We start from the raw sequence: 17,012 nt of genomic DNA, 5'->3' as shown, positions 1-17,012 counted from the left end.
CACAGACACTAAACAATGACACATTATTTTCGGGTTGTAATTACTGGTTTGCAAAACAATATTTTTAACCCAATTAGGTGAAATTACATAATCTCCCACGGGACACCAGACTGTATATCACGTCACACTAGTGTGCCGCGGAACAGTGGTTGAAAAACACCGCATTAAAGTATGTTTTTACTACAGAGCACCGCAATGCCATACCTTATTAACGCGACAACTTTCATCTTCAGACTCTTCTTTTTTTCCCAAACCTCTCAAAACTCAAACATTAATCCCTGGAATGTGGAGTAAAACGCAAGTATTTGAAGACATTCAACAAGCCGGCATACACGCGACAGCCTCTACTTCCGGGTATTAAAGGACCCAACATTGTCAACACGGTGCCCTCTTATATGCCTGATGGAAATGTTGCACTTTATTGGTCACGCTCTCTCCTCAGCGCTCTTTCTCGCGCTCTTTTGCTTTCTACAAATATCCATCCATCCATACATTTCCTACCGCTTATTCCCTTTGAGGTCGCGGGGGACCATACTTGCCAACCTTGAGACCTTCAATTTTGGGAGGTGGGGGGGTAGTGGGTGGGGTTGGGGGTGGAGCGAGGGGCGTGGTTTGGGCGCGGTTAAGAGTCAAATATTTTATATATATATATTAAATATATATATCCCCCCCAATATATATATGTATATAAAATAAACACTTGAAATTCAGTGTTCACTTATTTACACATATACACACACATAACACTCATCTACTCAATGTGGAGTTAAGGGTTGAAATGTCCATCTTTGTTCTATTCTCTGTCACTATTTTTCTAACCACAGCTAGACTCTCTGGCAGAGAAGAAGTCTAGCAAAACTCCTAGTCATTATGGACAATACCTCCCACCCACTACACTCGGACCTTGCGGAGAGAATGAGCACGTTCAGTGGACGGCTCAGACTCCCAAAATGTAAAACGGAACGACACAGGACGTCCTTCATACCGACAGCAATTAGATTGTATAATGCATATGTTCCTTGACTGCACTTAAATGTAGAATACATGTAGGATATATTTATATCATTCATATATTATATAGTATATATATTATATATTATATATACTATATTATTTATTATTATCATTGTTTGTTGTGAGCGAACTGTGGTGCTGAATTAAATAAAGTACATTCTATTCTACATTCTATTATATTCTATGTACAGTAAATGGCAGTATTGTCCTGTTTTAACAGTGTCACAAATTCACAACATTGGAGTTTACGTTGTTGTGTGTTATTACCGCGCTGGGAAGACGTTAATGAAACTGCCTAACAATAAACCCAAATAAGAAACCAAGAACTCGCCCTCGATCACTCTACAGTTATAACATCATTGGGCAGACACGTTCTTTATACTGTGGGAAAACGGATGTGAAAACAGACTGTCGACACGTCACTTAGGTCCGCTTGGAGCTGGAGGGGGCGTGGCCTCCAGCTCCGCCTGAATTTCGGGGGAAAATTGGTCCCGGGAGGCTTTCAGGAGAGATGCTGAATTTCGGGAGTCTCCCGGAAAAACCGGGAGGGTTGGCAAGTATGCGGGGGGCACTGGTGCCTATCTGAGCTACAATCAGGCGGAAGGCGGTGTACACCCTGGAGAAGTCGCCACCTCCTCACAGGGCCAACACATATAGACAGACAGCATTCACACTCACATTCACACACTAGGGCCAATTTAGTGTTGCCAATCAACCTATCCCCAGGTGCATGTCTTTGGAAGTGGGAAGAAGCCGGAGTTGCATCCCAAGAACACCATACCTACTGTGAAGCATGAGGGTGGAAACATCATGCTTTGGGGCTGTTTTTCTGCTAAGGGGACAGGACGATTGATCCGTGTTAAGGAAAGAATGAATGGGGCCATGTATCGTGAGATTTTGAGTCAAAACCTCCTTCCATCAGTGAGAGCTTTGAATGGTTGACCAAATACTTATTTTCCACCATAATTTACAAATAAATTCTTTAAAATTCCTACAATGTGAATTACTGGATTTTTTTTCCACATTCTGTCTCTCACATTTGAAGTGTACCTATGATGAAAATTACAGACCTCTGTCATCATTTGAAGTGGGAGAACTTGCACAATCGGTGGCTGACTAAATACTTTTTTGGCCCACTGTATATGTGACCCCCTTAATATAGTGAGCCTTTTGTATGAAAATAGGCCTGGCTAGAACCGCTCATCGGCAGTGCGCCCTATGGTCCGGTAAATACGATACATGCAAAACTATTTCCTTAAAGTTCCAACGCGCACAATAATCAAGTCAGTATTGCTTTAAACTGTAACTCCTCCACACTGACACACATCGTTTGCCTCATGTCTCTCTGGGGAGATCCAAAGGTCCGTGCACAGGTACGCACACACAAACAGACACGGGGTTTTTCCTCTAAGGGAGCCCTTTTTTGCTCAGAGGAAAAAGCCTTTGATGCTCTTTTTGCTCTCTGTTGTTGTGCCAGAGCAGAATCATTTCTCTGCTTTTGTGCGCTGCTCTAACCTTTTACCCCTAAGCGGGCCAAAGGCAACGGATTCTGTTTTGAGTGTACAAAATGGAGAGAGACACCTCTTCAGCCCAACGCTGTTAACCACATTCCTTTGTAGTGTGTTTTTTTGTTGTTGTTTTTCTCAATATGTGGCAAAATCTACACACAAGCATCATTTATGTCACCGTGCCGACTGCAAAGACTGATAATAACGAGTGAATTTGGATCCACTGTTAAGCACGTGACAAAAAAACAATGTATTTTCTCAATTTACACACACCTATTGAGCCAATCCTTTTATTAGGTACGACAATGTCTTGTCTAGAAGTCTGCCATAACAAAACAAACTCCCTCAAGCCAGATAGACATAATGTTAGGCAGGTAATAATCCTTTTTAGAGCTCAGACAGGTGAATGAAGACGCCATAAAGCGCCAATGGCAGCCTATAATTCGCCAGTTTAAGGACTTACAGTATTTCACCAAAGTTAGTAGACAGCAACTGTTTTTATTACAATACGTATTCTCAAGCAGTGTATATATTTGGATATACTTTAAAGTAGTCTGTGTACAGTTTACGCCGGAGTATAGATTCACTGTCAGCACACAGCATTTATCGTCGAAATCGCTGGCAATACGAGTCGGAAGATAACCGTGTCTGGGTTACAGTGGCAATGGTGGAGGTAAAGTCACAGTCTGGGAGTGCATGCATGACTGCTTCCAGCAACGGGTAGCTGTGGTTCATTTAGGGGAAAAATCAATTTACATTCTTAAAGAAATGAGTCGGACGCTAAAGTCACAGTTCTTGTGGGAATTAAAACTCTCTGCCCTCTGTAAAAAAAATACATATACACATACTGTACATATACATTCACTGTACAAACATACATATACACATGCTGTACTTGTACATTCACTGTACAAACATACATATACACATACTGTACATATACATTCACTGTACAAACATGCATATACACATACTGTACATATACATTCACTGTACAAACATGCATATACACATACTTTACATATACATTCACTGTACAAACATACATATACACATACTGTACATATACATTCACTGTACAAACATACATATACACATACTACAGTGACATGCTGTCAGGGGAGGCAAGTGAGGCAGTGCCTCACCTGAAACCAGGTGGCTTAACCATGAGATGTTCCAAAACAAAGTAATAAAATAAAATAAGTTTTAATATTTGTCTTTTGGTTTATGCTTTCTATGTGATTTTGGTGTGGTTCCTGTATACTTTGATAATTTTCATGGTCAAAATCGCGGAAATTCCATGTTTCCTGATCAAAACAATGCAGCAGATGAGAAGTGAGGCAGACACAGACGGTGCCTCCGCGGCTACAAACAGTGTGTATTGGGCGTGCGTGCGAGGGGGCGCATGCTTGTTGCCACGTGGAAAAGGCAGGTCTTGAGGTAGCAAGTACCTCTGCCTCAAGATAGGGGGCGATATATTGTCAACTTGCAGTTCAATGCCTCAGCAGTATTCTGACTCGCCACACTGGGTGAAGTGGGGGCGCTCAAGCTAGCAGACGCAGGTCTCTCCAGCGGAAGCCAGCATTTTTTTATTGTATTTTCTTTTTTTAACTGTATTTATAACAAACATGGCATTTTTATTAGAGTAAGCCAGCATTTGTGGGTGTTTTTTTGTCAGATGCAAAAATGTTGTTTGATAACATTTAATTATATGAATATTTCTGCCTATATGGAGGATTATACACTGTATCCAAGATTAGATACTTCTCTAAACTGGACTTTAGGATAAAATGAATGCAATCATACAAAGTACGTTTTCTTGGAGGATAGCTATTGCTGATTCTGATACAAATACAGAAAGGTAATATACACTCAAAATACGTCATTTATTCTGTTAAAAGCAAATGAGACCAAAAAGTATTTTACAAACAACTTTATTAAATACTTTTTGGAACCATTTATCATATCATAATATCATTATGATAACATTTTTATGAAAGCGAATAACTCCCTTTTCCCCCGCTGTAACTCTAATGTGCAACCTAAATCAACAATGACTAGAGGTGCACGTATGAATTTTAGTAAAAAAAAAAAGGATGTATGCCTCACCTGGTGTTTAGTTCACCACACGTCATTGACATACTGTACATTTACATTCACTATACAAACATACATATACACATGCTGTACATATACATACACTGTACAAACATACATATACACATACTGTACATATGCAAGCACATATGTATACATATGGGGAAACTGGGTAACACACCAGACACTGACAAAGCTTAACCTATTATTACTATAACAATCTACAAGGTTAATACCAGAGGTGGGTAGTAACGCACTACATTTACTCCGTTACATCTACTTGAGTAACTTTTGGGATAAATTGTACTTCTAAGAGTAGTTTTAATGCAACATACTTTTACTTTTACTTGACTATATTTATGTAGAAGAAACGCTACTTTTACTCTGCTCCATTTATCTACATTCAGCTCGCTACTCGCTACCGATTTTTATCGATCTGTTAATGCACGCTATGTTTTGTTTTGTCAGACAGACCTTCAAAGTAGGATCCATCACATGCCTGCGTTTCACCAATCAAATGCAGTCACTGGTGACGTTTGACTGCGTTTCACCAAACAAATGCACTCACTGATGTCATTTGACTCCGTTTCACCAATCAAACAGAGCCAGGATATTGTATACAGTTTCCCGCATATTGTGATCACGACAAACTATGTTCCCAACATCTACAAAACAATTAGCTACCTGCTGCCACCTACTGATATGGAAGAGTATTACACGGTTACTATGCCGAGCTTTGGACAACACAGACACTAAACAACGACACATTATTTTCGGGTTATAATTACTGGTTTGCAAAAAAATATTTTCAACCCAATTAGGTGAAATTACATAATATCCCACTGCACACCAGATTGTATATCACGTCACACTAGTGTGCCGCGGCACAGTGGTTGAAAAACACTGCTCTATAAAATGTGCTTTGTGTTCTGGTACGCTGAAAAATAGAAAATCAAAAATCGTTTCGGTTCTCATACACTTCAGTCTTCGTCTGACCACCAAAGTGCTGTACAACACCGACTACTTGAAAGTATATAAAAGTTTACTATTTGTACTATTATCATCAGAGGATGTATTGTAATAAAACACTGGAGGGCCGGGTTATGGGGTTTGTTATTGTGAACTCATTATTAGAGCTGCTATATTCATAAAACTTCCTGTGGCAATTCCCATTAAAGCCCCCAGGATGTGACAAATGCAAAATGTCCCCACTTACTGTTTTTAATTTATATCGTTTATTACACAGACACAACAAAGAGGCACCGTTCCACTCGTGGTTGCGTTTCGCTGACATTAAAAAAAAAAAAAAAGCGCTTTATATCCGTATTGTTGGTGCAATGGGGATTAAAAAAAAAGAGGTGTTGACAGATAGCCCCACAGAGACCGAGCCAATGGATGCGAATATGAGACGCATAAATATGAAAGCGATGCGGCAGGAATCAAAATGACACCCATGGCCCTTTTTTTTGTTGTTGTTCTTAAAAGTGCATGTGTGCACATGACAGGTGATTTACATGCACACGCGGGCTAATTCATGTCGCGCAAGGACACAAAAAGTTTGGCTGTAATGAGAAGCTGCGCCTCAAATCACCAGACAATAAATTGAGTGTCACCACAGGACGACCAAGGTTGCACTTCTGAGTGGCCGGAACACACACACACACACACACACACACACACATGCACACACATTATTGTATTTGTTACCTCCTTGAGACCTCTGAAAAATGCCTACCTCTTTAGGACCCCCCTTTCTAGACGTATAAAGATTTGTATTTTCATTAATAATTAATAATATATACAAACTATGCAAGTATAAAAAAAGTTAAGCGTTTAATACGTTTTTAATTTTCATTAAAACATCTTTTGTTGGTAACTGGTTTTTAATCTTCCTTATTTACTTCAAGTTATGTGTTATGGTTTGAAGAGGGGAGATGACGGCAGACACCAAGGGACAGTAATGTTCAATAATTTGTCATATATATAGTCAATATATATAACAACAATAAACAATACTAACTAATAAACTAAGGAAATGGAGTGTGACAAAAATCCAAGAGTGTGTATAGTGTAAGACTATGTTACCAAGTGTTGAACGTGAGACGAGGAAGTCCAGGGTAGAGAGAAGACCGTGTCCAAGCGGGAGGTCAAATTCCAAGAGGCAGTCCGGGAAGCAGGGGAACGACGACGAGAAATGACGAGACACACAGCAACGTCAAACACGGGAACGGAGGTCTGCAAAAGGATCGACATGACACGACAATGAAAAACGGGGGGGGAAACAGAAAGAGAGCAAGATTGCATAAAACATCCGATGATCCCTTACTGTACGGAAAACTATATTCCGGCGCCTGATGGCAGGTTCAGCAGGCTTATGAAGGCAGCTCCTTCATTCAGGCAGGTGTGCTGATTGCCGGTGAATGATTGCAGCTGGTGGCTGCTGCAGGGCGGAGACGCGCATGGGGCGTCCCTGGATGTGTGCGGCCGTGGTCGTGTCCTGAAGTGAGAAGCAGAGCGCAAGGATGAGGGCGCATTCCAATGTACCCTGGCCATGACAGTATGTCTCTATATACATATAGTTTTATTTCCATCCATCCATTTTCTACCGCTTGTTCCCTTTTTTGGGGTCGCGGGGGGCGCTGGCGCCTATCTCAGCTACAATCGGGCGGAAGGCGGGGTACACCCTGGACAAGTCGCCATCTATTTAATTTTTTAAATTAATTTTGGCCAAAGCGGGCACATTTCAATTTCTTACACACACTTGTTATCATAGATGTTGGCCAGGGGGGGAGCACTTCAAAATTTAACAAACACTTGTTATTTCATATGTTGACCAAAGGTGGGGGCACTTTTAAAACCCACACAGTCAATTTGAAAAATCCCTCCTTTTTGGGAACACCCTAAATTTTTTATAGATTTCACCACTAAGGGGTCAAATTAGACATTCTGTTGATGTCTCAAGAAAGGTGAAAATACAATAACCTCACACACACACACACACAATTTTTTTATATTGGTTCCTTCTTGAGACCTCTGAAAAATGCCTACCTCTTTAGGACCACCCTTTCTAGATGTATAAATATTTGTATTTACTATAATAATATATTTGTCACTCGGCTGCTAGACTTTTGACAAGAACAAGAAAGTTTGATCATATTACGCCTGTACTGGCTCACCTGCACTGGCTTCCTGTGCACTTAAGATGTGACTTTAAGGTTTTACTACTTACGTATAAAATACTACACGGTGTAGCTCCAGCCTATCTTGCCGATTGTATTGTACCATATGTCCCGGCAAGAAATCTGCGTTCAAAAGACTCCGGCTTATTAGTGATTCCCAAAGCCCAAAAAAAGTCTGCGGGCTATAGAGCGTTTTCCGTTCGGGCTCTAGTACTCTGGAATGCCCTCCCGGTAACAGTTCGAGATGCTACCTCAGTAGAAGCATTTAAGTCTCACCTTAAAACTCATCTGTATACTCTAGTCTTTAAATAGACCTCCTTTTTAGACCAGTTGATCTGCCGCTTCTTTTCTTTCTCCTATGTCCCCCCCTCCCTTGTGGAGGGGGTCTGGTCCGATGACCATGGATGAAGTACTGGCTGTCCAGAGTCGAGACCCAGGATGGACCGCTCGTCGGGACTCAAGATGAACCGCTCGCCTGTGTATCGGTTGGGAACATCTCTATGCTGCTGATCCGCCTCCGCTTGAGATGGTTTCCTGTGGACGGGACTCTCGCTGCTGTCTTGGATCCGCTTGAAGTGAACTCTCGCGGCTGTGTTGGAGCCACTATGGATTGAACTTTCACAGTATCATGTTAGACCCGCTTGACATCCATTACTTTCGGTCCCCTAGAGGGGGGAGGGGGTTGCCCACATCTGAGGTCCTCTCCAAGGTTTCTCATAGTCAGCATTGTCACTGGCGTCCCACTGGATGTGAATTCTCCCTGCCCACTGGGTGTGAGTTTTCCTTGCCCTTTTGTGGGTTCTTCCGAGGATGTTGTAGTCGTAATGATTTGTGCAGTCCTTTGAGACATTTGTGATCTGGGGCTATATAAATAAACATTGATGGATTGATTGATTGATTGACTATCCGCTGTCCGGATCGTGTGTTATGTGGACTTTTGACTTTGTTTGAGCACTTCCTTGTTTGTATTTATCACCATGGTGACTTCATTTGCTCCACCTGCACTGACTTTCTGACGCACACCTGTTTATGATTATTGTTTTAGTATTTAAACCGGCCTGCTACATTAGTTCTGCCTGGATGTTTTGTTTGCTACTCGCAACACTCACGTTTGGTTTTCTGCTTTTGTATTTACCTGGCTACAGTAAGTCACGTCTTAGTTTCACGTGCGCTCTGCACGTCGTCTCTATAGGACTTTGAACTCTATGTTTGCTAACTATTAGCATTTAGCTTCCTATGCGTAGGCACGCCATTCCTTTGTTTTTTTGTCAAGTGTTCTTTTTTCATTTTTATATTAAACTAGTTCTTACCTGCTACCCTGTCTGTCCGAGTACTGCAACATCTGGGGGTGACAACTCGCGCATTCAAAATGCGTCCCAAACGCAACAATACTCATACCATGCAAATATAAAAAAGGAAAGCTTTTAATATTTCTATTTTTTTGTTTATAATTATTTTTCAGTCTTCATTATTTGATTCAAGTTATTACAGTATGTCTCTATATGCATATTTATTTCATTTTTTAAATTAATTTTGGCCAAATGGGGCACATTTCAATTTCTTACACACACTTGTTATTTCATATGTTGGCAAGAGGAGGAGCACTTTTAAAACCGACACACAGTCATTTTGTAAAATCCCTCCTTTTTGGGACCACCCTAATTTTGATACATTTCACCACCAGGGGTGCAAATGAGACATTCTCTATTAGATGCAATGGTTTTCCAAATTGGGACTATGATTTATGTCCTAACTTGTTCATCTGTCCTCTAATGAAAGGTACTTTTCCTTATTGATGTCTCAAGAGGGCTTGAAAGACAAGGACACACACACACACACACACGCACACACGCACACACGCACACACACACTTTATTGTATTTGTTACCTTCGTGAGACCTCTGAAAAATGCCTACCTCTTTAGGACCACCCTTTCTAGATATATAAAAATGTGTATTTACAACATTAATAATGTATTCATACTATGCAAATATAAAAAGGAAATCATTTAATATTTAAATTTTTTTGTTCGTCATTTTTTAAAATCTTCATTATTTGATTCAAGTTATTACAGTATGTCTCTATATACATATTTATTTCATTTTTGTAATTAATTTTGGCCAACTGGGGCAAATTTCAATTTCTTACACACACTTGTTATTTCATATGTTGGCAAGAGGGGGAGCACTTTTAAAACCGACACACAGTCATTTTGTAAAATCCCTCCATTTTGGGACCACCCTAATTTTGATACATTTCACCACCAGGGGTGCAAATGAGACATTCTCTATTAGATGCAATGGTTTTCCAAATTGGGACTATGATTTATGTTAACTTGTTCATCTGTCCTCTAATGTAAGGTACTTTTCCTTATTGATGTCTCAAGAGGGCTAGAAAGACAAGGACACACACACACACACACACGCACACACGCACACACACACACACACACACACACACACACACACACACACACACACACACACACACACACACACACTTTATTGTATTTGTTACCTTCGTGAGACCTGTGAAAAATGCCTACCTCTTTAAGACCACCCTTTCTAGATATATAAAAATGTGTATTTACAACATTAATAATATATTCATACTATGCAAATAGAAAAAGGAAATCATTTGATATTTAAATTTTTTTGTTTGTCATTTTTAAAAAATCTTCATTATTTAATTCAAGTTGTTACAGTATGTCTCTATTTACATATTTATTTCATTTTTGTAATTAATTTTGGCCAACTGGGGCACATTTCAATTTCTTACACACACTTGTTATTTCATATGTTAAAACCGACACACAGTCGCTTTGTAAAATCCCTCCATTTTGGGACCACCCTAATTTTGATAGATTTCACCACCAGGGGTGCAAATGAGACATTCTCTATTAGATGCAATAGTTTTCCAAATTGGGACCATGATTTATGTCCTAACTTGTTCATCTGTCCTCTAATGAAAGGTACTTTGATTGATTGATTGATACTTTTATTAGTAGATTGCACAGTACAGTACATATTCCGTACAATTGACCACTAAATGGTAACACCCGAATAAGTTTTTCAACTTGTTTAAGTCGGAGTCCACGTTAATCAATTCATTATTGATCTCTCAAGAGGGCTAGAAAGACAAGGACACACACACAGACACACACGCACACACACACACACACACACACACACACACTGCACAATATCATAATGCATTGGGTGCGTTTTGTCGAAAGAAAGTTGTTTTTGTGTAACAACATTATTCCATAGCATGTTCGAGTTCAGTGGTTATCAAACCACTAAGAAAACACTTGGTGTTCCATGTACCCCCATAATGTCCAACATTAAAATACAGTAGCGTAGTGGGTGCAAGCAAGCATTCATTAAAACAAGGCAGGGCTTTTATTTAAACGAGTATATTTAATATTTTTGTCCATTATAATTTTACACACATTGCATCGGGAGGTGGCAGTAGTGGGGCAGTACAAGTACCAGGGAGTCCACTTGAACAGCAGACTGGACTGGAAGGATAACAGCAAAGCTGTATACAAGAAGGACATGAGCAGACTCTTTTTCTCCTGAGTAAGCTTAGGTCCTTTAATGTGTGCAGCAAGCTGTTGGAGATCATTTTTCAGTCTGTTGTGGCCAGTGCCCTGTACTTTGCAGTGGTTTGTTGGGGGAGCAGCACCAGCAAAAAGGGACTTTAACCGGATTGAAAAACTGATCCGGAAAGCCGGCCAAACTTTTGTCAGAGAGGGAGAGGAGGACACCGGACAAACTGCTCGCCACCATGGACAATCCTGCCCACCCAGTCCACCAGACAATCAGGGGAAAGCGGAGCTCATACTCCAACGAACTCCTTCAACTTCGTTCCCACAGTGTTGGATTCAAGAATTCCTTCATTCCGCACTAGATCCAGCCGTGTAATCACTCACCATACAGCAATAGATGATCTCTGTCTATTACCTGACACCTTCTATGTTAGCTACCTCTCTTTGTTTATTATGTTTATTTTTTGCTGGATCTACTCTTTATTTTATGCTGCAGCTGTTACATATACTGTAATATTGTACATAGTCATTGGGATTTGTTATTGTATATATTATATACAAATATAATATCATAATATATCATTATATAATATATACGGTATATATAATATGTTAATATTACATATATGTTATATTGCTACTATGGTACATTTTTAGTCTACTTTATAGATGGATAGTACTTTATTCATTCTTTGAGGAGAGTTCCTTCAGGAAAATTAAAAATATATATTATAATTAATAATATATATTATACCTACATTATCATTTCCATCCTTAGCCTTTCCATCCTTTGTAACTGATCAATAAAGTTTGTATCAGTATTTTATTGTTTATACATCTTACAATTACCAGATGACTCGTGTGGTACCTCAAACATTATATGTACAGTTAATAAAGGTTGACACAGGAACAGATTACATTTGTTCTATTATTTCCAATGAGGAAAAAAAATGTTTTAATTATTCATCCTTGGAGGTTCAACTGCCTAACGTTGAATTTGCCAAGAGGCACATATAGTTAGCAACCCCCGGCTCTAGAGCCACATACGGCTCTTTAGCAGCGCACTGGTGGGTCCATGGAGCTTTTTCAAAAATGTATGGTAAAATGGCCCAAAAAATCGGGTAAAAAATATGTTTTTTTTGTTGTAATATGGTTTCTGTAGGAGGGCAACAAAGCACAAACCTTCCTAATTGTTAGAAAGCCCACTGTTTAATATGTTTGTGTTTATGCTTCACTGATGAGAGTATTTGCCGAGCGCCGTTTTGTCCTACTAATTTCAGCGGCCCTTGAACTCATCGTTGTGTATACCGTGACTCAACACTGCCACAGAAAGACGTGTTTTCTGCCACTCCTTCTTTGTCTAATTTTGTCCACCAAACATTTTATACTGTGCATGAATGCACAAAGGTGAGCTTTGTTGATGCTATTGACTTGGAGTGCTAATCAGGCAATTGTAGTCACTGCATGACTGCAACCTAATCCTTGCTAACATGCTATCTAGGCTAGCTACATGTACATATTGCATCATCAAGCCTCGTTTGTATGTATATTTGAGCTCATTTTAATTTCCTTTACCTCTGTGTATTTAGTTCATTTTTCCATGCCTCATGACACATTATCTGTATGTAATATTGGCTGCATTTCTGATAGTATTTTGACTGTCATGTTGTTCCAGACCACAGCAAACGTTACTCAGCTTGCAAAGATTGTAATAAATCCATGAGAAGAAGACAGCCTGCTGTTTCCTTTAACTTGGAAACACATGTCTATACTTTTGGTTTTTCTAAGCCAGTCATTTCCAGGAGTTATCTCACCCTCTGAGTGTCACAACAAGGCTTGGACATGGATTGTTTCTTCAACGCAGATGAGGATCAACACGAGCGAGGCGCGGACGTGAGTACATAGTTGTTTATTTAAACACTATAATCAAAAATTATAGGAGGTACAGACACTTGGCTATGAATAAACAAAAGACTAGCATAAATGCTGCAAACTACAAACATGAAACAAAAACACTTGCTCGATCGGCATGAATAATAATAAACTACAAAAAAAACTAACACAATGGCATCAATACAAAAACTTACACGGCATGGAACGATGGACAAGGACATGAAGGAGGTGCAGCATGGGTAGGGTGCGAGCGCATGTGAGAAGATCCCAGGACGAAGACAAGAAAAAGAGTGACTTAAATAGCTATCATCATTAGTGAAAACAGGTGCGAGGCTGAGAACAGGGACGTGACAGGTGAAATCTAATGAGTTGACATGGAAACAAACAAAACCAGGAAGTGCAAAACGTGACTGAATGTCCAAAAACTAAACGTAGCATGACCAAAACCAAAACATAACTTACAGGCGTGACACTGAGAAGTTTTACTAATGTTTTCCAATGTTGTAAAAATGTGTAGAATAAAAATTACATTTCAACATTTCAGTCAATAAAGATTTGCATCAGCCTGCGACACATAGTCATTTTGATAGTAGGCCAATAAAGCTAATATACGTCATTAGATAATCAATCAATGTTTACTTATATAGCCCTAAATCACTAGTCTCAAAGGGCTGCACAAACCACTACGACATCCTCGGTAGGCCCACATAAGGGCAAGGAAAACTCACACCCAGTGGGGCGTTGGTGACAATGATGACTATGAGAACCTTGGAGAGGAGGAAAGCAAGATAAGTCTTTAAATTTTTTTCGGCTCCAGACCGATTAACTTTTTTGTATTTGTGGTCCAATATGGCTCTTTCAACATTTTGGTTTAGTATATCGTCGTATGTCATCTGCAAGTGAGCCAAAGTAATTCCTAACTTTACAGTGGTAGAAAATGGCTGTTTAAGTCGGAAAATAATGATAGAAAATTACAAATGTAGCTAAATGAAGGCTGATGACAGCCAAATGTTGTTTCAAACCTGCGCGGCGTTTGCTCAGGCGTTGAGGCTGTACGTTGTTAACTCCACTCTGACATTGCCTCCATCAGGGGCTCATTTTCTCAAGAACCATCAACATAATGATACCTCTTTAGGGCCTCAACCGCATCCAAATCAGTTAGTAAACAACCCAAACAGGGATCTGTACCCATTTTTACAGACAATTAACTGTTATCACGAGAGGCCTAAATGGATTAGTAGGCCCATTAATGTCGAAGGCTAATCGCTCCTTGATTGGAAATGTGAGACATTGTGAAAATAGAAAGTCGTTCTTTGATCCAAATTGTCTCGAACAACGCCCTCCCTCCACGGTCTTAAAAACGCTAACAGTGTTTTTGTCTCAATACCCCCATGAAGACTTGGCTCCTACGCCATCACTTCATTTGGCTTTTGAATAAAAGTGGATGAGTAATGTTTCGCCTTCCTACTCTTTGCATAAAAGCAAACGTCTACTTCAGCCTCCAAATCCTAAATTAGATAAGCGAAGGATTGCGGAATCACTTCGACTCGCATTTAGGATTGTATTATGATAATCTAGATTGCTTTATTTAATCAAGGGATATTTCAAATAAAGGATGATTTGCATAATGGGGGGAAAAAAAAACGAAACAAACAAAACAGCCTGATTTAAGACAAATTAAATTACACAATTGAATTGTATGGCTATTATTATTAGCATTTGGAAAAAGTCCATCACACAAAAGCTATTTTGCGTTTTCTCTTTATCCAACTACTACTATGAAAATAATAATTTATATACACCACTAAGGGCTTCACGGTGGCAGAGGGGTTAGTGCGTCTGCCTCACAATACGACGTTCCTGCAGTCCTGGGTTAAAATCCAGGCTCGGGATCTTCCTGTGTGGAGTTTGCATGTTCTCCCCGTGAATGCGTGAGTTCCCTGCGGGTACTCCGGCTTCCTCCCACTTCCAAAGACATGCACCTGGGGATAGGTTGATTGGCAACACTAAATTGGCCCTAGTGTGTGAATGTGAGTGTGAATGTTGTCTGTCTATCTGTGTTGGCCCTGCGATGAGGTGGCGACTTGTCCAGGGTGTACCCCCCCTTCCGCCCGATTGTAGCTGAGATAGGCACCAGCGCCCCCCGCAACCCCGAAAGGGAATAAGCGGTAGAAAATGGATGGATGGATGGATACACCACTAAATTTCTAGTTTATAGATGATTATATTATTTACAGAAAGTGACTGTAGCTGAGATAGGCGCCAGCGCCCCCCGCAACCCCAAAAGGGAATAAGCGGTAGGAAATGGATGGATGGATGGACTGTAACAACATAAGTGGAGAGTAACGGTCACAATAAAAAATAAAAAAAAATTCAAGAAAAAATTTAATAAAAACTGTTATGTTACTACCATTTGCATTACAATTTAGTTAAAGAACAGACCCTAATATTTGTACACTTAAGCAATTTTGATGTCAGAATGTCATGCGGGAACCTTTTAAAGCATTTTACTCCAATGCATGTCATGCATTTGCACAAAACTATAACAACAGTTATATCTATCAATCAATCATCAATCAATGTTTATTTATATAGCCCCAAATCACAAATGTCTCAAAGGACCGTACAAATCATTACGACTACGACATCCTCGGAAGAACCCACAAAAGGGCAAGGAAAACTCACACCCAGTGGGCAGGGAGAATTCACATCCAGTGGGACGCCAGTGATAACGCTGACTATGAGAAACCTTGGAGAGGACCTCAGATGTGGGGGGGGGGTTGCCCAATTTACAGCCTACATTTCTTTTAGGCTGTATTTTGGAACGAAATTTGCCAGCTAGCACACCAGTCAGAGTCTGATCATTCATTTATGTACTGACATTCATTGATCTGATAACTAACCATATAGCGGGTAAGGTAAAAAAGCTAAATTTCATTATTAAGCCAAGTGTGTACATGATTAATGCCATTTTTTTGTGACTAATCACATGAGTTATCTTGTTAATTTCGACAGCCCTAATATATATATGTATGTATGTATATATATATAAATATATATATATATATATATACATTCTTGGCTTCACGGTGGCAGAGGGGTTAGTGCGTCTGCCTCACAATACGAAGTTCCTGCAGTCCTGGGTTCAAATCCGGGCTCGGGATCTTTCTGTGTGGAGTTTGCATGTTCTCCCCGTGAATGCGTGGGTTCCCTCTGGGTACTCCGGCTTCCTCCCACCTTCAAAGACATGCACCTGGGGATAGGTTGATTGGCAACACTAAATTGGCCCTAGTGTGTGAATGTGAGTGTGAATGTTGTCTGTCTGTCTGTGTTGGCCCTGCGATGAGGTGGCGACTTGTCCAGGGTGTACCCCGCCTTCCGCCCGATTGTAGCTGAGATAGGCGACAGCGCCCCCCGCGACCCCGAAAGGGAATAAGCGGTAGAAAATGGATGGATGGATGGATATACATTCTTTCCTTAACACGGATCAATCGTCCTGTCCCCTTAGCAGAAAAACAGCCCCGAAGCATGATGCTTCCACCCCCATGCTTCACAGTAGGTATGGTGTTCTTGGGATGCTAGTCAGTATTCTTCTTCTTCCAAACACGACGAGTTTGTACAAATAGTAGTAGTACAAATATATACTATCAGCATAATACAGTCAGCACACAAGTTGGTCATCAGAGTATATACATTTAATTATTTACAATCCTGGAGCTGGGATGCGTTTGGGTGGGGGTATGGTTAGGTCTGGTTGATATCAGCACCTCG

At 40.2% G+C, this 17,012-nt stretch overlaps 1 protein-coding gene across 1 annotated transcript in view; it reads right to left on the bottom strand.

Annotated features, from left to right (window-relative positions):
* The window catches only part of dph6 (diphthamine biosynthesis 6), a 200,469-nt gene extending 200,120 nt beyond the window's left edge, over positions 1-349 (bottom strand). The window contains exon 1 of the mRNA XM_061896056.1: positions 205-349. Within this exon, the coding sequence (XP_061752040.1) occupies positions 205-227 (23 nt within the window). The 5' untranslated portion in view covers positions 228-349. The remainder of the gene's footprint in view (positions 1-204) is intronic.
* Between the last annotated feature and the right edge of the window lie 16,663 nt (positions 350-17,012).

The sequence above is a fragment of the Nerophis ophidion genome, linkage group LG03 (assembly GCF_033978795.1).
Source record: "Nerophis ophidion isolate RoL-2023_Sa linkage group LG03, RoL_Noph_v1.0, whole genome shotgun sequence".
NCBI lineage: Eukaryota > Metazoa > Chordata > Actinopteri > Syngnathiformes > Syngnathidae > Nerophis > Nerophis ophidion.
Note: the sequence above shows the minus strand (reverse complement) of the source record. Positions and strands in the feature narration are given on the sequence as shown.